At 54.8% G+C, this 24485-nt stretch overlaps 9 protein-coding genes across 9 annotated transcripts; 3 read left to right on the top strand and 6 right to left on the bottom strand.

Annotated features, from left to right (window-relative positions):
• Positions 1-1123: 1123 nt before the first annotated feature.
• Positions 1124-2161, bottom strand: BROUX77_005714 (uncharacterized protein; the record flags this gene model as incomplete). Its single annotated transcript, XM_073750618.1, has 1 exon — positions 1124-2161. One exon carries the CDS (start codon positions 2159-2161, stop codon positions 1124-1126), a length of 1038 nt encoding a protein of 345 aa, XP_073604600.1.
• A 1843-nt stretch (positions 2162-4004) lies between these two features.
• BROUX77_005715 (uncharacterized protein) lies at positions 4005-5768 on the bottom strand (the record flags this gene model as incomplete). The annotated part of the gene is made up of 3 exons (XM_073750619.1): positions 4005-4211; positions 4289-5411; positions 5599-5768. The coding sequence occupies 3 exons, from the start codon at positions 5766-5768 to the stop codon at positions 4005-4007; spliced, it is 1500 nt and encodes a 499-aa protein (XP_073604601.1).
• A 1061-nt stretch (positions 5769-6829) lies between these two features.
• Positions 6830-8139, top strand: BROUX77_005716 (uncharacterized protein; the record flags this gene model as incomplete). The annotated part of the gene is made up of 3 exons (XM_073750620.1): positions 6830-6870; positions 6931-7032; positions 7098-8139. The coding sequence occupies 3 exons, from the start codon at positions 6830-6832 to the stop codon at positions 8137-8139; spliced, it is 1185 nt and encodes a 394-aa protein (XP_073604602.1).
• A 656-nt stretch (positions 8140-8795) lies between these two features.
• Positions 8796-12686, top strand: BROUX77_005717 (uncharacterized protein; the record flags this gene model as incomplete). The annotated part of the gene is made up of 3 exons (XM_073750622.1): positions 8796-9732; positions 10178-12455; positions 12551-12686. 3 exons carry the CDS (start codon positions 8796-8798, stop codon positions 12684-12686), a joined length of 3351 nt encoding a protein of 1116 aa, XP_073604603.1.
• Positions 12687-12962: 276 nt separating this feature from the next.
• On the bottom strand, positions 12963-15344 carry BROUX77_005718 (uncharacterized protein; the record flags this gene model as incomplete). The annotated part of the gene is made up of 1 exon (XM_073750623.1): positions 12963-15344. The coding sequence occupies one exon, from the start codon at positions 15342-15344 to the stop codon at positions 12963-12965; it is 2382 nt and encodes a 793-aa protein (XP_073604604.1).
• A 54-nt stretch (positions 15345-15398) lies between these two features.
• BROUX77_005719 (uncharacterized protein) lies at positions 15399-16343 on the bottom strand (the record flags this gene model as incomplete). The annotated part of the gene is made up of 1 exon (XM_073750624.1): positions 15399-16343. The coding sequence occupies one exon, from the start codon at positions 16341-16343 to the stop codon at positions 15399-15401; it is 945 nt and encodes a 314-aa protein (XP_073604605.1).
• Positions 16344-16792: 449 nt separating this feature from the next.
• Positions 16793-18278, bottom strand: BROUX77_005720 (uncharacterized protein; the record flags this gene model as incomplete). The annotated part of the gene is made up of 2 exons (XM_073750625.1): positions 16793-17886; positions 17963-18278. 2 exons carry the CDS (start codon positions 18276-18278, stop codon positions 16793-16795), a joined length of 1410 nt encoding a protein of 469 aa, XP_073604606.1.
• Positions 18279-18328: 50 nt separating this feature from the next.
• BROUX77_005721 (uncharacterized protein) lies at positions 18329-19065 on the bottom strand (the record flags this gene model as incomplete). The annotated part of the gene is made up of 2 exons (XM_073750626.1): positions 18329-18579; positions 18654-19065. 2 exons carry the CDS (start codon positions 19063-19065, stop codon positions 18329-18331), a joined length of 663 nt encoding a protein of 220 aa, XP_073604607.1.
• A 4610-nt stretch (positions 19066-23675) lies between these two features.
• On the top strand, positions 23676-24272 carry BROUX77_005722 (uncharacterized protein; the record flags this gene model as incomplete). Its single annotated transcript, XM_073750627.1, has 1 exon — positions 23676-24272. The coding sequence occupies one exon, from the start codon at positions 23676-23678 to the stop codon at positions 24270-24272; it is 597 nt and encodes a 198-aa protein (XP_073604608.1).
• Between the last annotated feature and the right edge of the window lie 213 nt (positions 24273-24485).

Genomic DNA, 24485 nt, shown 5'->3' on the forward strand with positions numbered 1-24485 from the left:
GTGCTTCCGGGAACAACTTTCATGCGGGTCTCCCATTTCACTACCGCCGCGTGTGGCACCACGACCAGATCTATCACCCTCCCGGCTCTGTGCGTTGGTTCGTCTCTCTGGTTCAGCACAGTCAGCCCTTGGTCAGTCAGCCAATTTTCCAGGGTCATCCCGTCGTTGTTTTCTTTGTCGTTGGCGTCCCATGTACCGTGGTGGGCGTTGAAGTCTCCCAATGCAACCCATGCGTGTTCTTTTTCTGTACGCATCAGTTCTTGCAATCCCTCACCGGCTCGCAAGCACCTCTCCGGCGCATTGTACACTCCCAAAAGCCGAAGCACGCCCTTTGTCGTCTTGATGCGGATTGGACACAGGTCCGGGTGGGCCTGATTTGTTTCAAGTGTCTCGATGTCTTTCCGCACGTAGGCGATGCTCCGTGGTCGATCCAACCATCCTTCTCTCGGGCTATGCAGAGTGAATTCTGGGTGGAACTTCGTTTTGTCCTTACGCGGTCCAATCCAGGGCTCCTGCATAAACACGACGTCTACCCGTTGCCTGACGGCTTCGCGTAGAGTCAGTTCATGGTTAGGTCCCCCTCTTCCCACGTTGACGCTCCATACTGTTAGGTGTCCTAACATTCATCTCGCTGGGAGCGTTCTCGGATGACCTCGGGCCGCGGAGTCGGCTGCTCCGCCGGGGAAAGTCTCTTTCTCTTGCGAGCCTGGTTGTCGTCCTGGGGGTTGGCTGGCGTGTTTTCCGTTGGCTTTGGGGTCGTGCGATTCGGGCGAGTGCCTCGCTTGCAAGCGGGGTCCCCTGCCGAATGGTCCGGAGCCTTGCACACGATGCATGCGGCGCGGGATCCAGCGTGTTGCCCCTCTCTGTGGTCTGCGCTCCCGCACAGGCGGCACCGTGGCTTTTCTTTGCACCCCGCTGTCGGGTGTGTCGCCCAGCAGGTACGGCACAGCGGCAGTGAGGGGGTCCGGCACTTCTTGACCGTGGCCGGGTTTGAGCTCCCCTCGAATTTCACACTGTTGGGGAGGGTCTGGCCCTCGGGTAGGTCCACTGCAATACGGAGTGTGGCGTCCATGTACTTCTCGGTTTCGAATTGCCACTTGATGGATTTCACTTCTCCACCGGTTTACTCCGTTATCTGTCCGATGAACCATTCTTCGTTCTTCTTGGTCACCGGTCCGTTCTCGCCTACGACATAAAAGTCTGATAGGCCAGTGATGCGTGCATGCGTCCATCTTTTGTCAATTTCGCACGCTTTCGCCCCACACGCTTCCTTGACGCGGTTCAGCTTCTCGGCTGACACCGCACCCTTGGTCGTGTAGAACGCCCAGCCCGAGTTCACCTTCTTGACCTGGATCTCGGCGGGCTTGCCGCCGAGGACCTTGGCGATCTCGTTGCTGGCGTCCGCTTCATTTGCGGCCGCTGGTCCTCGGACAAAAACTCGCACTTTTTTCTCTTCCTCTGTTGTCGTTGTCTTTGTCTTGGGCTTGGGGGCAGTCTTTTTTTTCAGGGTGACTGCTTGTCCCTTGCCACCGTCGGCCTCTTCCGCGGTGCTTGCGTAGCTCCTGTTGTTGTTGTTGTTGTTCGTGTAACCCGGTGTGGGCTTCGGGGCTTTGGCAGACCCTTGCTTGTCGTTCTTAGGGTTGCCTGAAGGGGCAGGGGTAGTGCCACCTTGGAGCATCTGGAGCATAGCTCTGAACTCCTGGGACACGTGTCCTGCCAGCTTCCTCACGTTCGCGTCGCCTTTAGCCATGGCGACGGCTTCGTTGCACATTTCGGGGATCTTTTCTGCGAGCCAGAGGTACGCCTCAGCGCGCAGTTCTATCTTCTTCATCTCCCCCGCGATGTGCTTTCTGGCCATGGCGAGATTGTGGTCTTTCTCGGTGGCCGCCCCACGCTTCTCGTTCTCCTTGGGGGTGTTGGACGGTGTCGAGCCCTCATTCTTCTCGATTTGTTCGTCGGGCTTGTCGACAATCATCAGCTCCATTGACGAGCTGGTCGGAGTCTCTTGCTGGGCGTCGTCGGTCTCGGTTTCTGGCTGGACGTCGTTCGTGTTGACCATCTCAATGTCGACCTCCGTGTGCGCGTCCGTTGCGCTGATCGTGGGCTGGTCTTTCGCGGGTCGCGCCAACTGGGCGCTTCCTGGTGCATCGTCGCACTCCATTTCTGGATAAGGGGATTGTTCTCGATTGATTCTTGTAAGTCTGTGGTCGTTTCGCTGATTGACTGTTACCAGTATGGTGGTTCTCGCGAAAGTTGGAAGGTTGATTTTGATTTGATTTTATTCTTTTACGTCTACCTACTGTTATTTCGCAGCAATACGACGGCATATTCCGGACGGAAGCAGTCGGATGATGTCATCTTCCGAGCAACTCCCGGGCGGTCAGCAATTGCAGGTTCGCAGACTTCAAGCATCTCCTGTGACTTTTTAGGGTCCGGCGTAAAAGCCAGGAGGACTCTCCGTCCAGCGCGGCCCGAGGGCACACCTACCTTTCCAGGGTTTGGTTACCTGGTATTTTTGGTTTGCAACAAACCGCGTGAAGTCTAGTCTAAAAGGCCACCGGCTCTCGGCACGGGGGTTTGTCCCCGGCGGATTACGCGTGGTTTTGTCCTTTTGCGGGCATGGCCGTTGCTGCAACTTTTGTCATTTTCCTCCTCTTGTAGCCGGCGCAAGGGAACAGGACTCCGCAAACTCTCCTCCTCTTGGAATCCTCCTCGACATCACCTTGTCCTCCAGATACCACCTCCCCGTTGAACAAAGGAAAACTTCCACAAAAACGCACCCCAAAAAGTGGACCCACGACAACAAAGCCCTGTGTGGAGCTACCATCCCCACCAACATTCGTTCGTCGGGTAAAAACCGGCGTGTTCAGGGGGCCCAAAAAGCCAAACCGAGATCAAGCGAGCCTCCAAAAGGGCTGGCGATCGAGTGTCCGAAAGAAAGAAAAAGTTGGACGTAATCGCGGCGTGTGCTATGGATGGAGCACAGCGTCGAGATCCCCGCGCCGCGGGTCGGACATCCGGAACCTTCAAAAGAGGCTGCCCTTCGAGTGTGAGTATGGCTCCCCGAGTTGAGTGATGGGAGCTCGAGAGACCGGCGATCGAGAAGTGTTGCGAGAGGGGACGGTCGTCGGCAAGATCATCCCTCGAGAGGGGAAAAAGGCGGGCTCAGGGCCTCACGACTCGATTCATCGAGAATGACCGAAATCAGACAGGACGGAAAAGAAAGGACAGCAGCATTGGGAATATGTGCTGGTCGCTCTTCTAACCCACAACGAAGGGGAAAAGTTCGTCTTTGGGCGAGGGGGCGGCATCTTGAACTCAAAGGTACCCCCCCGAGGGTTGTAGGAGGGAAGGTTGGTAGGAGGGAAGGTTGGAAAGTTGGAAGGTTGCTGTAACGAAGCAATCTCGCTCTATAGATTTACTTTGGTCATTTTCAGTCATCAACAACAACTGAAGGCCGCGTGGCCCAATGGCAAGGCGTTTGACTACGACGGGTGGTATCAAAAGATTGTGGGTTCGAATCCCATCGTGGTCAGTTATTTCTACACTCACTTCCTCGACGGAAGTGAAAACTTTTTCATCCCGTGGCCGCGAGCCGCGGGAGACGACAGACATTGGCTTGTCCTGAGCTTACCTTTCTTTTGCCACCGGGAATGAACAAGCTGGGCAATTTGGCCTCTACAAATTAGACACGTCACGTTCGGAATCTCAGAATAAAACAGAATCTTTTGCCTGAACTCCAGAAGAAAGAAACAAAGATATGCCAGCACCGAAATAAACAGATGAAAACACAAGGAAAGAAAAAGGAAAACAAGAGGACGATAGTGAGGAGGCAAGTGAGAAGACGAAAATAAGGCGGGCGCGGCAGTAGGCAGCCCCACGAGATGGTAGCAAACAAACCAATGCGCAAGAAAAAGAGATAAGAAACCGAGACACGCCCGGCAACTAGCTGCCTTGAGCGGGAAGACGACAAGAGAGTGCACTGACCTGATGCAGGTCAGCATTTACTCTTTGGACTTCTTGGACTTCTTCTTCTCCTTCTTGCTCTCAGCTTCGTCGTCACCACCCATGCTCTTGCGCTTCTCCTTCTTCTTCTCCTTCTTATCTTTCTTGTCCTTCTTAGACTTCTTCTCCTCAACAGGCGCTTCATCGACATCCATGTTGTCGTCGTCGCCCTCCTCCTCACGGCGTATATCCTCAATGACACCGTCCTAAAGTGGAAACGAAAGAGCATCATGTTAGTCATCACACAAAAGACAGAGCAGCGGTAAAAATAAAAGGGACTCACCATGACTTCGGCGTTCTTGGAGGGCTTCTTGCCAGTGGCGTAGAACTCCAGACGGTCCTCAACCTGGCTCTTCAGCGCCTCACCAAACTTGGTCGAAGGCTCTCCTGAGAAGCAGTCGATACGACTGGCAATCGAGCACTTGTTGGCAAGGTATCTGGATATCCGGCCCTTGTGGCGGGTACCAGCCTTGCCAATGAAGCTGCTGTGATACAGAATACCGTACTTGGGTGTGTTACCCTTGGTCTTTAGAGCCCGGAACAGGGCCTTCTCGGCACCAATGATCTGGAGGGTAGAGGCAGGGTACTTGGCCAGGTTAGACAGCGAGCCAGCCTGCGAAATCAGACGCGCAGCAACAGTGGTGCCAATCAAGGTCTTCAGGTTGGGCGCAACAACACCCATCTTGTTGTCCAGGTAGTTGGAAGTATAGCGACGGGCATCAGCTTGCTCGACGACGGCCTTGGCAAAGGACTGGACCATGTCCATGTCGACCTGGGAGATCTTGGGACCCATAGACGACTGGGCCACGTCGATGATGGCCTGGGCCTTGGCCTCGTCATCCTCAACGTGCTTGGCAATATCGTGCAGGCGGTCCTGAGTCAGGGTACTCTTGTCGCCAATTTCGAGAACCAGACGGGAGTAGGTCAGGTTATCCGAGACAATGCTCAGCAGCTCGGGGAAGTGGTGGCCGTACCACTCGCGCACGCGCATGAAGAACTGGTTGACCGACTTGTCCTGGAACTCGACGGTCGAGCTAGCCTGGATGACGTGGTTGTCATGGCGGCTGGCGTTGAACTTGACCTTGGAACGCGAGGCGGCGTGAGCCATGGCGCGCGAAGCATCCATGGCTTCGTCCTCGCGGACATCGCTTAACAGCTTGCTGGCAAACTCACGGACACCGCGGAACAGCTGGTCAACAGCCTCCGAGGTCTCAGTGGTCTCGCACTCGATCCCGGAGAAGGCGCCCTTGATGGCGTTTGCCACAACCTTGTCAGTAACACCAACAGTAACCTTGCTCTTCTTGCCGGAGGTCTGAGGAAGGGAAGCCTCGAGGACGGTCTTGAGGTAGTCGGGCATGCCGCCCTCGGTGACCATCTGGACGTTTTCGTAGGCCTGGACGTGGCCGCTGCAGAGAGAAGGGGTGTTAGCAACAGGGGTAGAACACGATAGAGAAAAGTGATGAAAACCAAAGTGGGGGAAACAACACACACTATGGTGCAGGGCATTGTCTCTCAGGATGTATCTGTCTTGGAATCTGCGACGGGCGCATGATTCGGCGACCGACAAAGCGTATGGCGGTTGTCTTGTCTTACTGGAAAGGGGAGAAGTTCTCGAGGCGAATCATCTTGCCAAACTTGGCGAGGTCCTGGAAAGAGTCCTGGTTCTCCTTGTTGCGAAGCGCAACAGTGTCGACCTGGTGGACGACCTTGAAGAGGGCATAGCCCAGGACGGAGTCGTAGAGAAGATAGTCGACCTGGGTCATGATGGCGGTGATCGGTCGGACGGGGGAGGGAAACCTCTTGGGATAAAAAGAATTAGTGGGCAGCAAGATGCCGTAACGGTAGACGCGCGATGGAGACGAATGTATTTCTTGTCGCGAATCTGGAGTCGCGGGCTGGTGAGGGACACAAAACAAAAAACACGCTGGATTATGCGGTTGGAGCGATATTGAAGCTTTGAGGCGCCTCGAAAAATTCAGAACAACCAGCAATTTTTTTTCGGCAGACCCACTTTGCGATAACGTTCTAGGAGTGATAAGAGCGTACGGGTCAATGTCGGCAGAAGCGATTATGCATGATGAGTCAGCTGTACTCAGACTTTCTATCCAGCAGACCTGCATTGCTTGGCCCTGTCCATTGTTCGAGTAGACATGGGAACAAAATCGGAGCACAGCCGGAGCGGGGGAGTTATGCGCCCAAGCACCATGAGCCACACTTTGGATGAGCAGTTCATTTGTCTTATTTGGCGTCTGTCTTGCTGCCTGGTCTAGAGCTTTTGGTCTATCTGGTCCCTAGTTTTGAGAGCCTCCCCAGGCCTCAGTGAACCTACTGGATGTAAGCCCCTCAGTAACTCATACAAGATGAGGGGTTTCAATGGTCCGGCGAGTTGAGCTTATGGTATGTGTGTAGCGTAGCTCACTGGAGACTTCCAATAGCTGTGGGAGTAGCTCATGTGTATTATGCGTAGCTACCTGTATCATCGATGGTTATATCACGGCTGTGTCTGTATTAGTGTTCATATAGTGGAGGTGTTTAAACCCCACAGGCATCCGGCCACTTAAATAGCAGCTGCCTTTCCATGCATCATTATCAGGCAACTGCTTTCTCCGTCTTTCATTGGAGTCTTGTTTTTGCTGTGCTTCTTGCCTTGTTTGTCAGCAGCATCTTTCTATCTCCTCTTGTTGTTGTGGATAATTGGATCACAATCGTTTCTACGCCTTTGCGTCTCGCCTTCACATTCTTCGCCCACAATAGCCTTCACCACCACGTAACCACATCAATACACATCACCCAGAGCTACAGTTACCCCTGCCATCAAGCCACAATGTGTGACGGCCCCCGTTCTGTTGCGTACTTTGTTAACTGGTATGGCCTCCACTACTCCGCTGCCACCCATTCCACAAGTCTCTAACCCTATCATTATAGGGCAATTTATGCTCGCAAGCACCGTCCTCAAGATCTTCCTGTCGAGAATCTCACCCACGTTCTCTATGCATTTGCTAATGTCAGACCGGAGTCTGGCGAGGTGTAAGTTTCTTTCTCAACACTCTACCTGTAGAATTCTCTGCCATATTCCTAACCCTGTGTAACAGCTACATGACTGATGGTTGGGCCGACACCGACATCCACTGGGATAATGACTCCTGGAACGATAGCGGAACCAATCTCTACGGCTGCTTGAAGCAGCTCAATATTCTCAAGAAACGCAACCGAAACTTGAACATTCTCTTGTCTGTCGGAGGCTGGACCTATAGCTGCAACTTTGCCTCGCCGGCTTCAACTGAACAGGGGCGTACTACCTTCGCCGATAGCTGTGTCGATATCCTCAAAAACCTCGGCTTTGATGGCATTGATATCGATTGGGAGTACCCCCAAAATGTACAGGATGCCGCCAACTACGTTGCTTTGCTGCAAAAGGTCCGTGAAAAGCTCGATGCTTACTCGGCCACTGTTGAGGGTAATCCTCACTTTGAGCTCACTGTTGCCTGCCCGGCTGGCTCTACTCAATACGAGAAGCTTGACATCGCAGGAATGGACAAGTACCTTGACTTTTGGAACTTGATGGCTTATGACTATGCTGGTTCGTGGGACCAGACTGCTGGCCACCAGGCCAACCTACGTCCTTCAAACAAGCCTGCCTCCACCCCCTTCTGCACTGAAGCTGCCATCAACTATTACCATCGTCATGGAGTTGCCCGTAACAAGATTGTCATAGGAATGCCTCTGTACGGTCGCGGCTTTGAGAACACAGATGGGCCTGGCACCCCGTACAACGGTGTTGGTGATGGCAACTGGGAACGTGGAGTCTACGACTACAAGGCCCTGCCGCTACCTGGAGCACAGGAACACGTTGACGACCACATTACAGCCTGCTACTCATATGATCCTGCCAAAAGAATGATGGTGACGTACGACAACGTCCATGTGGCCCGCCAGAAGGCCGAATTCATCAAGGCTACTGGCCTGGGTGGAGGCATGTGGTGGGAAAGCAGTGCCGACAAGATGGGCGACGAAAGCTTGATCCACAATGTCGTCCAGGTCTTTGGAGGGCCAGATAGACTGCACAAGAAGCAAAACTGCATCTCGTACCCGCACACTAAATACGACAATCTACGCAGCGGTTCAATCAACTAGGGTAGCGATGAACCAAAGCTAAAGAAGCCGACCAAACGAAGCATTGTTATTGGATGGTGGCATCGTGTGTGCTTCAAGTACAGAGAGGCTCGGAGGTGGTGTCGCAGCAAGTGCTACTGCTGCAAACATTAAAGGGATCCAAGAGCTAGAGCTACAATTTTACAATCATAAAGACACAGATGCCAGACACCGGAGGGTGCATGTCATGTGGTAATATGCTGTTGTAGTGGTAGAAGTTTTAAAGGAAGATAGTTCTATTAGACAATTATCTGGGTTTGGAGCTTCGGGGAAGAAGTATTTGAGGGCTTGTATGAGGTCACGTGACATCACGTGACGTATACCCTGTAACATACGCGCATAGTACCACATGACACATTCTACACTCCGTCTGCAACGTGCTTCACAAAAGTGACCTCAGACCTCTCAATATCCTTTTAAAAGCAATAAAGAACAAGCTAAGACCCCTCGCCATGCTTCTGCCCGGAGTTGACGCCTCGTTGGGCGTCCTCACGCAGCGGATCCAAGCGGTGAGGTCGGTAGCCACACGCGTCGAAGACGCGTTGCGCGCCTCGCGCCCCGACGCCGAGAACACGGCGGAAACTGAACTCTTCGAATCCTTCTCCGAAGAAGTGATTTGAATCTTGCACTCCAAAGCCATGGAGTACGTCGGGCAAGGCGAAACCGCTTTAGCCCCTACAAGCCAGGAAAACGTCCCGGAATCCGGTCACGCGGCCCCCGAGAAAGGTCGGCCCGCCAAACCCACCGACGGACCCGCAAAGAAGAAACCGAGTGGCCCGCCTGAGAAATCGGCGCCTCCAGCTCAACCTCCACAGAAAGAAAACAAGAAGCGGTCTTCCGAGGGCGAACACCCCGCCGCTCCAAAACCAAAATCGACACCCTCCTATGCCGCGATCCTGGCGGTCTCCGACGACAACAACAGCAAGTCCCTTGACATCCGGGCCACGAAGAACAAGACTAAAGCTAAGGATAAACAAGCCGCTTCCGACACAAGTAAACACCGAATCTTCCTCCGCCTCCCCGTGGACTCCCCGCAAAGGCACGCCGGTGCCGCAGAAACCAAGAAATTTGTCGTCAGACACCTGTGCGTGAATGCTGAAGACCTGAAAACGGTCAAGCAGGTCAACACCGGTTTTGCCCTTTCCTTCGACTCACAAACAACCATGGCTGCTGCCCTTACTAAAATGGACAAAGCCTCCGCGGTCTTCAGTGGCTGCACAGTTGACACGGCCACCAAATGGCACACTTACGTGATCAACCGCGTACCCAAGAACACCCGCAACCTGGTCGGCCAGGTCAGCCTGGTAACCATCCCTCGCATCGAAGAGGAGATCGAGAGTCAGCTCGGCGTGTGCGCCACGCGCGTCGCCTGGTCAAAGCACAACCAGGACTCCTCCCCCACCTCATCGATTGTCTTCTCGCTCGAGAAGCCCCTCCAAACCTCCCTGAAGCTCTTTGGCTCCAGCGCCCCGGCCATCAAGGCCAGACAACATGAACGCGTCCAACAGTGCGACGCGTGCTTCAGCTTCCACCGCACTGACGGATGCCCCCGAAAGGAGCTCTGCCCCAGCTGCGGTCAGCGACAACACGTGGGCCCCTGCCCAAGGCCAGTCACATGCGTGAACTGTCACGCCCCCCATCCATCCAAGGACTTGGACTGCCCGGTCCGACCGTATGTCAGGAATGGGACTGTGCGCCAGCTCCTCGCGGAAGCGATAAAGAAAATTCGCGCTGGCTTCGCCCAGAAGCCTACCCCGAAAGCCCGGAGACCGGCACCAACGAGAAAAGCCCCTCTCCAACCGAGGAACCCCTCGCCCCAACGACACAGTCGGATGTCATGGAAGTATCCTCCGACTCCGATTCCGAAACCCACTCCTCCCCCGATTCGTCTACATGTTAGGAAACCCTATCAGGACGATCCGAGGACAGGAGACCACTGACTCTCGCCCCCCCCACCTTCGTGTTTTTCAAGCGAACGTGGGCAGGGGCGGCCCGGCACACGATCTTGCTCTCCACTTAGCTGAGAAGAACAAGGCGGATGTCGTACTCCTCCAAGAACCGTACACCTTCAAAGATAGGCATGGCGCTGTCCGTACCAAATGCCACCCTAATTGGGACACTTTCCTGCCTGTCGCTGACCCTGAAATCCGACCCAGGGCTATAACCTTCATCCGCAAAGAAAAAGGTTTACACCCGATCCAGCTCTGCCCGACACGCACTGGCGACTGTGTATGGCTGCAACTGGAAAGGAGCGGAAGAGAAATCCAAATTGTTAACGTATATCGCCACCAAGAGATCCCGGCCGCCGACTTGATCAGATGGCTGGACCCGATCTTCGGGAAATGCCTGATAGCAGGAGACTTCAATCTCCACCACCCCTACTGGGAACCCGGAGTGTCAATTTCGAACGGAGCGAGCGTCTTTGCCAACTGGATCGACGAGGTGGGTCTCTCTCTGACCAGCCCTCCCGGCGTCCCGACACATGCCAGAGGACACACCCTAGATCTATGTCTCTCCAACATCCCAGGTGTTGAGTCCGAGATAGCTAGCACTCTTGAAACTACTTCCGATCACTCCACGATCTGGACAAGGATCCCCTTTGGCAAGCCTATCCCACCCGAACCTCTATCCGGTTACACATTAGCCCCCGAGGAGATACCCGAGCTTAGACGTACGCTCAGATCGCTCCATCTACCCCACCTCCCTCACCCCGACTCCCCTCCCACCACGACGTTACTCGACGAGGCCGTAGAGTGCCTGAACCTGTCCATTGAAGCCGCCTTGGCCGCCACCATGGAGAGACGAAAGAAAGCCTCCCGCAGAGGCACACCCTGGTGGAACAAAGACTGCAAGGATGCCGAGCGAGCTTACAAGGACGCCATCCAAACAACGACCTTTGAAATCGACAATTTGATCAAAGCAAAAAAGAACCTACGCAACGCTGTACGCCGCGCCAAGAGATCGTTAAACAAAGAGAGAATCGCAGACGCCTCTACCCCCGACAGCCTGTGGGAAATAGCTAGATGGCGCAAGCCCAATAACCTCTCTGGAAGCCCCCCTTTGCAAGACGGCGACAGAACCGTAGTGACCCCCTTGGAGAAGATGGACCTGCTGGCGAGTCGACTCCTCGATCGGGGTGACCTGACGAGGGACCTAGACCCAGGAGGCTATCACACGGCCCCTGCCCGTAGGGTCGATATGGACACTGAATTCAGTAAAGCAGAAGTCCGTCGAGCAGTGATAGGAGCAAAAAACTCAACTCCCGGCCGTGACGGCGTATCAGTGGCTATTCTGAAAGCCCTTTGGGACGAACTTGAAACCTTCGTGACATCCTTATTCTTCCTGTGCTTCAGATGGGGGCATCACCCTGCACCCTTCAAACATGCCGAAATCGTGGTCATCCCCAAGCCCGACAAAGACCCTTCTCTCCCCGGCTCATGGCGTCCCATCGCTCTATTACCGTGCCTCGGCAAAGGCCTCGAGAGGCTCATCGCCAAGAAAATCACGTTCCTAGCCCTCGAAAACTCAATTCTCCACCCACAACAATTTGGCGCCCTGCCGAAAAGAAGCGCATCTGATCTGATGGCCTGCGTCATCCATGACATCGAAAGAAATTGGGCGGAGAGCAAGGTGAGTACCTTATTGACCATGGACGTTAAAGGCGCTTTCGACGCAGTCCTCCCCGGTCGACTCCAATGTCGGCTCCGCGAACAAGGCTGGCCCACACATTTGACAAGCTGGGTGGGTTCCTTTGTATCCGACAGAAAATGCCGGTTGCGGATGGGCTCGTTCCAATCGACAGGGAAAGACATATCGTGCGGCGTCCCACAAGGCTCTCCAGTATCCCCCATTCTGTTCATGCTGTTCCTTCAGCCTCTGATCAGTACCAAACACCGATTCAGCTACGCAGACGACGTGGCTATTCTCGCCAGCGGCCGGTCGCCCCTGGAGTCTGTAGCCTCGGCTCAGTCTGCTGCTGAGAAAATGCGAAAATGGGCTCATGAGAACGGAGTAGAGTTCGCACCAAACAAGACTGAGGTGCTCCACTTCACACGATCCCGCCTCCACCCCCACCCTCCGGTAACGATTGGTGGAACCACAACTTCCCCGAAGAGCTCTATGAGATGGCTTGGCTTCTGGCTCGACTCTAAGCTGTCGTTCAACAAGCACGTAGAGACATGGTCCACCAAGGGACGCAAAGCAGCCAACTTTCTGAGGTCCATCTCGAACACGCAGAGTGGCGTTCCTCCTGTCATGGCCCGACTTGCGGTCATTGCTTGTGTGATCCCTACCGCAACGTATGGTGCAGAAGCGTACTGGCCAGGCCTCCACCGGACGAGCTCCGGGAGCAATCAGGTCTCCACTGGGGCTAAACACCTCGCAAGCAAAATAGAGGGCACGCTCCGAGTCGCGATGAGAGCGGTGCTGCCAGTTTGGAAGACCACGCCGTCCTCAACCCTTCATCGCGAAGCCGCAATCGCCCCCGCCTTGCTCCTCCTGGAAAACAAACGACAAAGGTTAGCCGCTAGGTGGACAAGCCTGGACTCCGCTCACCCGCTGTTAACTCGAGCCGATGCATGATGATGTAGAATGTGTCATTTATTTTTTTTTATTTATTACTTTTTATAGTCGCGCAGGGAGCTGTCACGTGCATGGCAACCCTAGGGGCAAGGCCCGGGGAAGGTGCTCGTGAGTCACAACCTCATCCTGGTGGGGACATGCGAACTTCTATGAAAACTAAGGCCAACACCCGCGATGCGCAGGGTGCAATGATATAGCTACACGAGAGAGTGGAGGCTACTACTTTAGGGAGATGGTGACTGGGGCCTTTCGGCCAGGCCTGTCACAGGCAGAGACTCATTGGGGTGAAAGTGGACGGGTACGGCGTACCGCGTCAGGAAATTTGATGCCCCTAAGAAGCGAGCAAAGAGTATGGCGCCTTTGGGGGTGCCCAGGAGGACCTGGATACTGCCAAGGCGGAGTTTGGGCTCGGCGATTTCCGCCTGCCTCCGGGCGGGTCTGCACAGCAGGAAGTGCGTGGGAGATTTGGCAGAGCCACAGGCGCATGTCCTCCCTTCCGGATGATGCCCGAGCTTTTCATGGTAGTAGGCGAAGTCCCCGTGGGCTGTCCGGCATTGCAGGAGGTAGCTCAGGTAGAATCGGGGTAGATGGAGTTCAGGTGGGGCTTTTACGTACCATGGGATCTGCAGTTCCAGGTATGTTCCTGGGATGTTGCCGTGCCAGTAGGCGGTGACGTTCTTCCGGTGTTGTGACCGGGCCCATGATGCGAGGGCCGCCAGGCTGGACACAGATTCATGATGCTCGGGAGGAGGGGTGGATGCGGCTGCTTTGGCCGCCCGATCTGCAGCTTCGTTGCCGGGGATGTCGGTGTGTCCGGGGATCCACTGTACCATGACCTTCCCGGGGCCAGGTGACATGGAGTTGCGGGTGTGTAGTGGCCACCGGTCGGCGGTGGCGCGGAAATCGAGGATGATGTCTTGCGACGTCAGAGTGGGTTGGCCGACCAAGAGCCGGTAAGCAGCTTCCTGGTTGTCGAGCATGACGATGACGTTTTCGGCGAAGGTGGCGGCAGGGGATTGGAGTGCAGCTTTGAAGCCTGTGAGTGCCCCGATTAATTCAGCGTCGTAGACCTCCATCATTTTACCCAGATGGGTGGAGACCGTTGGGAGTTCCAAGCCTGCGATGTAGAGAGCCGCAGCGGCTCCTGTAGAACCATCTTGTAGCTTGGACCCGTCTGAGAAAACCTGCAGGTCGTAGTAAGGGATTCGGGCGATGCGCGACTTGGCGGCACGGATGCGCCGGGCATCCTTGGGTTCTGGCGGTTTTGGTGGTGGGTAGGCCAGCGGCAAGATGCGTGTGGCGGGGGGCGCTCGGGGCAGTTCTCTGTGTCGTAGCGTCAGGCGCGTGGATGTGCGTGCTCTAGCTAATCGCGCCAGAGGGTGGAGTTCGTCGAGGCTTGCAATGCGCACGGCGGCCTGACGGCGGCAGCGGTCCAACATGACGCGTGCGGGGAGGATGCCTGCTTCTCTGAACAGGGCCGCGTGAGGAGTGGTGCAGTACGCAGGGATAATGGCTCTGGCTGTACGTGCGACGGCCTTCGTGACCATGTCGACGAGTTGCTGTTGGCGGGCGGGGCCCACTCTACCTTTGGCCAGAAACTTCTGGGGGCCATGGAACCAGACGGAGGCACCATATAGCAAGACGGGGAAAATAGCAGCGCACGCCGCCAGGCGCAGCAGGTTAGCCGGGACGCCGCGGATGATGTTGGCCAGCGATCGGGCATGGGCCGCAGCCCGTGTGGCTTTCGCTGTCATATGCTTGACATGGGCGTGGAAACTGAGTTTGGTATCCAGGTGGATACCTAGCCATCGGGTTTCCTTGTTGGGCTGAATAGTGGTTCCGTCGATAACTACTGTCGGCCCCCGTCCCGAGGACCGATGGAAGTGTTGTAGTTCAGTTTTGCCTTGAGAAAAGCTGAGGCCGTTCTGGGCTCCCCATGCAATGGCCTGGTTAGCCAGCTGGGCGGCTTGTGCAGCAGCTTTAGCGAGGGTGGGAGCGCGCCCTAGCATGGCGGCGTCGTCTACATAACCGAAGAGCATCTTACTGTCATGCATGGGAGCAATGAATAGAAGGAAAAGAATGGGAGATACGGGCGATCCCTGTGGAAGGCCGTGCTCTAGCTGTGTGGTAGGGGCAATGAAGGAATCCACGCGCACGTGAGCTGATCTATTTGACGCGAAGGATCGTGCCCATCGACAGACCCAAATAGGGAAGTCGTAGTCGAGAAGCCGGCAGGCCAGACGTCCTGGGAGCACGCTGTCGTACGCGGCTTCGATGTCAAGGGTAACTAGGGAGGACACCTCCCCGTTTTGGAGGCCGTGTTCGATGCGGTGCACCAGGCTTTCTACAAGGTCCGTGGCGGAGCGCCCCGGGAGGCCTCCACAGAGCTGGGAGGAGGTCAGGCGATGGATGAGAGCTGAGTTAGAGAGACGCCGGGCGACGAGGCGCTCAATACCTTTACCAATGGTCGGGAGTAGGGAAATGGGTCTCCAGTTCGCAGGCGAGGTGAGATCTTCTTTGTGTGGTTTTGGGATGGGGACCACTTGCGCTTCACGGAATGGGGTGGGGTGGTAGCCTGTAGCGAGGCAGAGGTCAAAAAGTTTCATCAGCCAAGCGCGCCATTCAGGCGCCTGCCAGACGGAGCGGAGCGTCACCGCATTTTAACCATCTGCGCCAGGCGCAGAGTTGTGGACGTCTATGAGGCATTTGTGAACTTCCCGCTCAGACGCGGCAGGCGGGAAATCAATTATGCGTGGGGAGACGGAGCTATAGTCATCGAAGTGGAGGTCGCCAGTGGAGGCTGGTCGTAAAAGTTTAGTGCGTAGGAAGATGTCAGCTCGTTCGGCAGGCGTGCAGTAGGCGTGTGCTTCGTGTACAAGGGGAGGCGGGGCAAACCGGGAGTTCTTTTTGTAGTAGCCCATGACTTTGTGGGCGGCTTCCGGGGTTTTGACCTCGTCCATGTGTCTCCGCCTGAATGCTCTCGCCGCGTGGGAGGTTGCGCTCCTGAGGGCCTTTGCCAGGGCTAGGTATTCCGGGCTCCAAATGCCGGACCGTCGTCTCTCGTTGTTGCGCTCGCTTCTGGCTGTGGCGCACTCCTGATTCCAGTATGGCTTACGCGGGGCGCCGGGGGACACGCGTTTTGGGGGGCAAATCTCGACCAGGGTATCATGTAGTGTCGCAATTCCCGTTCGCACCGCGGTGTCCAGTTGCCCGGGCGAGGCGGAAAGCGGGGGTGGAGGGATGCGGTTGAGTCTCTTGACAAAGTCGATGGCCATGTGTGGGGCCATGTCTGGGATGAAACGGCTCCTGGGTGGTTCGAGCCGCTCAGCAAGGTTGACAGTGGTGACTACCGTTGAGTGATCGGATCCAGAGTGAAGGTCGTGTTCTACGTGGGAATAGACGCCCGGCATGTCGGACCAGACCAGGTCGATCATGTTGCCCCGCCTGTGAGTGGGCGAATTCGCGGGCATGCACAGGTTGAGCGCGTTGTCGTGCACCCATTCCTCAAAGGTGCCGATGCCGGATGACGGTGGGCATCGTTGATTCCATCTTTGTGAGACTAGGTTGAAGTCGCCTGCGATTATGGAGTTGTGGCGGGTCTCCATGGTCAAGAGGGGATCTAGACTGGCGTGGATGCCCTGGCCTGGCTGTCTGTACACATTGGTGATATGTATTTGGGGGTTTGTGTTGAGACGAAGACATATCATGTCGGTGGTGGCTGTGGTGTTTAGCTGTTCCGCATCGAGGCCAGACGCCTTTCGCACGTAGGTGAGGCACCTTGGGCGGAATATTGAGGAGATGGGGGAGATGGGAGCGAAGAGGTCGTACCCTTGGCAGCTCTTGGACAGGCGTCGGTGGCCTCGGGTGTTGGACCATGGTTCTTGAACGAGGACAATGTCTGCTCCATGCTCGGCCGCGAAGTGAAGGATTGTGTCATGGCATGGGCCTAATTTCTGCACATTGGCCTGGAAGATTTTTAGCTGGGGCGGCCGGTTACGGCCGCGTTGGTATTCTCTGGGGCGCCGCGAGGGCGGAGGGCTCCCGTGGGGGACTTTCACAAGCGCCTGGAAGGCGCAGTGCCTCCCATGTCGCAATCGTCCAGACTGCTGCTGACGATGACGCAGTCGGTCGTGCGGTCCGCGGAAGAGCCGCTGGGTCTTTGGGCGAAGCCTCTGGCTTCCCCGGCAGCTACGCTCGAGGAAGGCTCAGAGGGAGAGGGGGCCGGAATAAAACCGGGGATGGGGGCCGAGGCGTTGGCGATGACGGCTGCAAGCTCGTCCTGCTTCTCGTTGGAGGCGGATTTCTTGTTGGACCTGCGGTTAGCCCGTCGGACACGTCGGCGTTCCTCCGTAGACGGGGAAAAGACACCGCCGCGAACGATGACGGGGCGCAGGGGGCATTTCTCGTAGTCAGTTGAGTGTTCCAGAGACAAACAGTTAACACAGCGGGTGGGAGATACACAATCTCCCGCGTGGGCGTGAAGGCCGCACGAGTTGCACATCGGCACGCGTCTGCAGTACCTGGTCGGGTGGGCGTAGTCGTGGCAGATGTCGCATCTGTTGACGCTGCAGCGAAGCTGCTGCGCACGGCTCGGGGCGGAGTTGAGGATGTGGAAGCAGCGAACCGCTTCCGGGAGCGAGATCACGGCGGTAATGGTGGAGTCCACCTCGGGGTCGTAGTGCTTAGACCACAGCACTTGGGTGGGCTGGACGCCGGTTTCGTCCTTGGCAATGCGGGCGACAGCCGTTTCGGTAGTGGCGGTGATGCAGCCCGTCTCAGGGCAAAACATCTCTTTGGGGATTCTGGATACGATGTATCCGTGGGAGGGCGGGACGACGCGGAGTTCCGCGGACAGAGCGCTCATGATGGCGTCCCTGTTCTTCGCGAGCTTGATCAGGGGTCCGTTGTCAGCCGCCACGACGGGGTCGATGGCGAAACCCACTTTCATGGGGTGGACCCTCAGGACTGTGTCCTTGATCGAGGGGATGTTGTTGAGCACCCGGGTGACGTCAGTCGGGGCGGCATGGTTGAGCGGGGAGCCTTCACTAGGGTAAAGGCGAATGCGGGTGTTGGTGGGAGTGTTGCGGGGGACATATACATGGGTGTCCTGGAGGGCGTCGTTGAGCGGGGGAGTTGCCGGCTGGGGCACTGGCGGTGTAGGCAGCGGGGTGGCCGCCGTTCGGGATTTTGGGAGGGAGGGGGAGGCCCGTTTTCAGGGCGTCACTGAAGGATCGAGGCTGGGGCCCGCGCTTCTCAGGCTGGTCCTTCGGGGGGGAGCGATTCTGAGCGGCTCGAACTCCTTTGGGGTCGAACTTGTTGTCAAAAGTGCCATCGGTGATGGCGCGGTGCGCGTCGAGAAGCTGTCGAACAAGCGAGTTGCGGGCGGCATGGTCCGTGATGGACGGGAGGGCTGACTGCATGAAGGCATGGGCTTCAACAAAAAAACGAGCCACTTGGGTAGCTGTCTCCGCTCGCACTTTGACAGCTTCAGCTATCTCAGCGTCGAGGGAGAGGAATTGGGAGGAGGTAGGTGTAGGCATGGTAAGTGTAAAAAGGTTGTCCTGTCCTCGGATCGTCCTGATAGAGTTTCCTAACATGTAGACGAATCGGGGGAGGAGTGGGTTTCGGAATCGGAGTCGGAGGATACTTCCATGACATCCGACTGTGTCGTTGGGGCGAGGGGTTCCTCGGTTGGAGAGGGGCTTTTCTCGTTGGTGCCGGTCTCCGGGCTTTCGGGGTAGGCTTCTGGGCGAAGCCAGCGCGAATTTTCTTTATCGCTTCCGCGAGGAGCTGGCGCACAGTCCCATTCCTGACATACGGTCGGACCGGGCAGTCCAAGTCCTTGGATGGATGGGGGGCGTGACAGTTCACGCATGTGACTGGCCTTGGGCAGGGGCCCACGTGTTGTCGCTGACCGCAGCTGGGGCAGAGCTCCTTTCGGGGGCATCCGTCAGTGCGGTGGAAGCTGAAGCACGCGTCGCACTGTTGGACGCGTTCATGTTGTCTGGCCTTGATGGCCGGGGCGCTGGAGCCAAAGAGCTTCAGGGAGGTTTGGAGGGGCTTCTCGAGCGAGAAGACAATCGATGAGGTGGGGGAGGAGTCCTGGTTGTGCTTTGACCAGGCGACGCGCGTGGCGCACACGCCGAGCTGACTCTCGATCTCCTCTTCGATGCGAGGGATGGTTACCAGGCTGACCTGGCCGACCAGGTTGCGGGTGTTCTTGGGTACGCGGTTGATCACGTAAGTGTGCCATTTGGTGGCCGTGTCAACTGTGCAGCCACTGAAGACCGCGGAGGCTTTGTCCATTTTAGTAAGGGCAGCAGCCATGGTTGTTTGTGAGTCGAAGGAAAGGGCAAAACCGGTGTTGACCTGCTTGACCGTTTTCAGGTCTTCAGCATTCACGCACAGGTGTCTGACGACAAATTTCTTGGTTTCTGCGGCACCGGCGTGCCTTTGCGGGGAGTCCACGGGGAGGCGGAGGAAGATTCGGTGTTTACTTGTGTCGGAAGCGGCTTGTTTATCCTTAGCTTTAGTCTTGTTCTTCGTGGCCCGGATGTCAAGGGACTTGCTGTTGTTGTCGTCGGAGACCGCCAGGATCGCGGCATAGGAGGGTGTCGATTTTGGTTTTGGAGCGGCGGGGTGTTCGCCCTCGGAAGACCGCTGCAATATAAGTGGGGCGTGGCACGAGTAGTTACTCTCCTCTTTGTGTTAAGTTTCTCGTCACGCGCTGAGCGTTATCTTTGTTGATGCATCCGCTAACCCTAAAGGACTTGCCATCTTTGAGGATGAGCTGGATATCATCATGTGAATTTCCCCAAGCACAATGACATCATTAGCGATATCGCCAAACCTCGTGATGCCCAAAAGCCTACTAGGCAAAATGTCGCAATGAGTCTGTATCGACCGACGCAACTATCATGACGCCGGCGACCGGAAAGCTCTGCTTTCCTCAATGCTCCGGAGAAGCCCGTCTCTCCACGAACATAAATGTTCCATGTTTCCTATGTTTCTGTAGATAGTTTTTCCTTTCTAGATCATCATCTTCATCTCATTCTCACTTGAATACAAAGAGCAATACTTTCTACTCCAGATCTTTCCGCGCATTTACTTCTGTTACCTATTGATATTGTCCGACGTTCCGGAACCAAACTTCTTCCATCAAGGACCCCAGTAAGTCCCCACAATCACTTTGCTTAAAGATGTGAATCGGGAAAAAAATGTGGATTTGAGTCAAGAAAGAAGCTCTATTGTTACACGCTGAGTGTGAATCCAAAACCAAACTGTTAGTAGTGATCTGAATCTAAGAGCAAAGAAACTAGAGAGAAAAGGCACTAACTACATTTATACCCGGAACCACCCAGTCTATTCGGGCCTCCGTGTATGGCGATGAACTCTAGTTGGTCCTCCGATTCGGAGGACAAAAGTCCCTGAGTGAGGGATTTACACAAAGGCATTGTGTTTGGGCCATCACGGTGAGGGTGGTGAACGGACTTCAAGAAGATAACTAGAGAACGTGCCAAGGGAGGTAGGTATATTCCCGTGAGTCGCTGTGAAGCGGATAGGTATTAGAAATTTTTCAGACGGAATATGAAGTAACTGATGATTGATTGTCTTCAACGTCTTTAAACTTCAACGAAGTGTGGAGTAGTAGTAGTAGTAGTAGCTATCTTCCGCGCCTTTTTCCTTCCACATCGGGAAACAGCGACGGTCTGCTAACTAGCTAGCTGGAGGACAAGTAGGGTGTCAGGGCACACCCACAGCGTGGAGCTGTAACTCCCAGGCCAAGGCCTGTGGCTGTGGGCTGTCGTGCCGAGATATAGCCGGCGAGAACGAAAAACTATGTACACGAAAAGACAAAGGAAAAAACAACAGTGCATGCTCGAGAGCCACAAGGAGAGAAAGACAGGCCCGAAATCAAAAGTAGAACATAAACCGCCCAAAACAGAAGAAAACCGAGAGGAGACCAGTGAGCCGAAGCCAGAGATGTGTTTGTGTACCGCGGTCGGGCGACCTGCCGTAGCATTCCTAGTCGGGAGATCCGGTTGGTGGGATTCTTTGCGAGGTATTTGAACCCCCGGTCGGTGAGCGCCAGCTTGTTCACGAAGCGGGGCCGTAGCCGCTTATCGCGGCTCGGGCAGCCCCACGGGTGCTCCGGCGTCTTCTCGGCCTCGCACTTGGCGCAGGTGAGGGTTGCCGACTCGTGTTTGAGCCACCTGTGGTAGCTGGCGTAATCTCCGTGGGCAAACAGCAGGCCCAGGATCGTGCCAACTGTCTTTATGAAGTGTGGAGTGAAAGGACAAGGATTGCCAGATTGGGTCTAAAATGCATTGACCATAGATAAGCCGGTGAGCAACCTTTGGAATATTCCTGCAACTAGTTACTTAGATAGGGACAAGTATAGAGGGCAGTGTTGCCTATAACCAACGATATACCAATGCTTCGGCCTCGGTAAAAGTTGTCTGGAGCGGTGAGACAGGAGGGCCTGATTGATAATACACAAATGACGAGAGGAGGTCAAACACAACGACATAGACCAGCCCACAGACCAACTGCCGAGAGTGGGAGGTTGGAAGAGGCAAGAGACTGTGTATCTAGTCCAATTACCAGTTGTGTACATCAGGGTCGAAGTGCACGTCTCACCGGAGCGAAGCTCTGGATTTGTGGTACAAGGATAGAATGAGTTGTACGTAAGGGACATTATAATAGTCAGCAAATGACCCGGAACATAAGCATGGGAGGATGTAAGTTTCTTCTGGCCACGCACTCAAGGCAGGGAGTCCCTTGGTGCGTAACTGTTGGTAGGGTTGTTGTCACTATGCCGTAGACTTGCATGCAAGTGCATAGTTAAGTTAACTCCAAGCAAAGCAGCGGGCCTCAGAGAGAAAAAGGTATACAGGCGACCTTTTTGCCACATAGTTGACTCAAAAAGGCCTGCCAAATCATGGCGACCAAAATGTGCCTTTTTTAACGTCTCCAATCATGATAATGAATATGCACGACATTGGCTCCAAAGCTAACTTGAGTGCTCACTGGTATTTTTTATTTTTATTTTTATTTTTATTTTTTGAATTTAATTGACCTTGACTTGTGCGTTTTTCGCGATGTTCCCTATAAAAAAGGTCACGTGTACGCCTCGAACACAGGCATGTTAGTTCTCGTCCCTGGCCAGTCGGAAAAAAGAAAAGCCCCGATACATTGGTCGAGCGCCTGTATTCCACACTGGGGTGAATAGGCCCACTGGGGACTGGGGACACAGCGGGGAGAAGGGGCAAGGAAGAACGGAAGACGTGGTAATTGTGGCAAATAAGGAGTGTAGGGGCTTGAAGAGACCTCCGGTAGATGAGTTTGTCCGGCTTGAGTGTCAGCAAGAAGCTGTAGGCGAAGCCGGGTCAGTGACAATTGCAAAGGGCAAAGTGACTTGTGTACAGGCCAATATAGTCCAAGGAATAGTGTCTTGATTGCAAGTTAATGTCTGGAAGCTGGGGCTGCTAATCTAAATGTGTGCTACACAACAGCGATTTAGGGGGTCAAGCTCTTATTCGCGTTTATGAATCAAGCGAGCAAAAATGGAGGGTTATGATGCGAACCCTCACGAACACGAAAAAGACGAGTATTCGAGGAGGGAAACAGAGAAAAACAAGCTAACCGCGTGTCATGGAAGATAGAGTCGCACCAGATCCAGGCCTTGACCTTTGCCACACCACGCACTCTAACTCTCTCTTGATAAGTTGCCAAGTCCGGCAGTTTGATTTTGCCTGCACCTGTGCGTGATAGCACGTTGGTCATGTCAATATCCTTTGGCTTGACCCTTCACTCCGCGTATCCAGCCAGGGGCGCCGTGTACACGCATGTGTCTATTTGCGCAATCTGCCCAGTCTGTTATGTCTTCCTAACTCTCGCTTGACGAGAGTGGGCTAATGCAAGCTGGCTGCCATCAGTACGGAAACAAGCGTAGGATCATAGGCTTGTCTGCCTCTATCTCTACTCACCGGGATAACTATCTTGTTCGCCTCAGGATGTCTTGTTGCAATTGGCGCACAAGTAGTATATACACGACCGGGTGACTGGGCCAACTGCCGACCTTTCCTCTTGACCGGACTTACACCCGATCTGGCCGCCGTCTATATATTGTTCTTTTTTTGCAATCCTTTGTGGGCTTCTTTGGTCACACCCACATCGTCAGTTCAGAGGCCATGGGCCCATGTCTCCATTCTAGGATGCCGGCCCTCTCGAAAATGCACACCATTCTGTGCACAGAGCAGTTCTCGGAGCCATCTCTCCCCCCCACTGCAGAGTCCCAAGTATCAAACTCCCTGGATAAATACTTCAAGTGACTATGTGCTCCTCTTTGTGTATTGTTTATACCGACCAACGCTCCGATCAGTTGTCGACCGCAAAACCACCTGGTTTTGAAGGCACCTACCGCCAGTGAGCTCGTTACAAAGTGCACTTGGATAGTTTGTGGTCTTGGCCTTGCGTCGTCTTTGTGGCATTTACCCACTCGTCTTCCAATTGCTTCTTATTGCTGTCTAGAGCTTCCAAAGATGCCTTGACCGCCGGGCATATTCAATATGCTACTCGGAACGGGAACCTGGGGACAATAGCTCCTGCTCCGACGTTCGTTCCTCAAGGCCAGTCTTTACCATTTTGCAAGACAATAGTCGTCCATGCTTAAATTGCCATTGGCTCTCATCGTCGCCAGTCGATTTTCTATATGAAGGCCAGCATCGTCACCTTCAAAGCAGCTTCATCTTGTCCTTTTCCTCTCCATCCTCACTCAAGTGGACCATCTCTCACTCTCTCTCTCTCTACTTTCACTACTCTCTCCAGTCCTTCTTTTACTCGCCTCGATTTACTCCCTTTTTGCATCAGTTTATAACTACTACTCTGTTTTTAACTCCTCAAAATATCTTTTTTTCTTACTACTATCCTCCAAAATGGCTCCCATGCGTACCATTCTCACTAGCCTTCTGGCTGCCAGCGCTGTTGTTGCGTTGCCCGCCCGCGCGGTTGACGGTGCTGATAGCATCATCGCCGCCCGCAATGACCCAAAGACGTTCTACCACAACGAAGTTGATCCCATGCTTGAGTCCAGCAAGCGCTCTGATAACGCTAAGTGGACCTCCAAGGTTCGTCGCGTTGACGACGACGATGATGATACCAAGGCTCTTCTTGGTGGTGGCGGCAGCAGCAGCTCCAAGGTTCGTCGCGTTGACGACGACGATGATGATACCAAGGCTCTTCTTGGTGGTGGCGGCAGCAGCAGCTCCAAGATTCGTCGCGTTGACGACGACGATGATGATACCAAGGCTCTTCTTGGTGGTGGCGGCAGCAGCAGCTCCAAGGTTCGTCGCGTTGACGACGACGATGATGATACCAAGGCTCTTCTTGGTGGTGGCGGCAGCAGCAGCTCCAAGGTTCGTCGCGTTGACGACGACGATGATGATACCAAGGCTCTTCTTGGTGGTGGTGGCAGCAGCAGCTCCAAGGTTCGTCGCGGAGAGGAGAACGCTGCCGATGATATCATAAACTAGGGTTTTCGCCACTGCTGCCAGTAGGTTGCCACTATTGTCAACGTACTGCCAATATTCCCAACCTCCGACTGATAAGAAGATGAAGGAATGGAGATAGCGACTGGCACAACCCTAACAATTGATGATGGATACATGGAGCTTTGGTTAACTATACAATGCATTTGATGAATATAAAGATGTGACACTTTAAGTAAATCTAAGTACTCTTTTCAC

The sequence above is a fragment of the Berkeleyomyces rouxiae genome, assembly GCF_048999995.1.
Source record: "Berkeleyomyces rouxiae strain 22BRR77 chromosome Unknown BrBRR77_ptg000005l, whole genome shotgun sequence".
Taxonomy (NCBI): Eukaryota; Fungi; Ascomycota; class Sordariomycetes; order Microascales; family Ceratocystidaceae; genus Berkeleyomyces; species Berkeleyomyces rouxiae.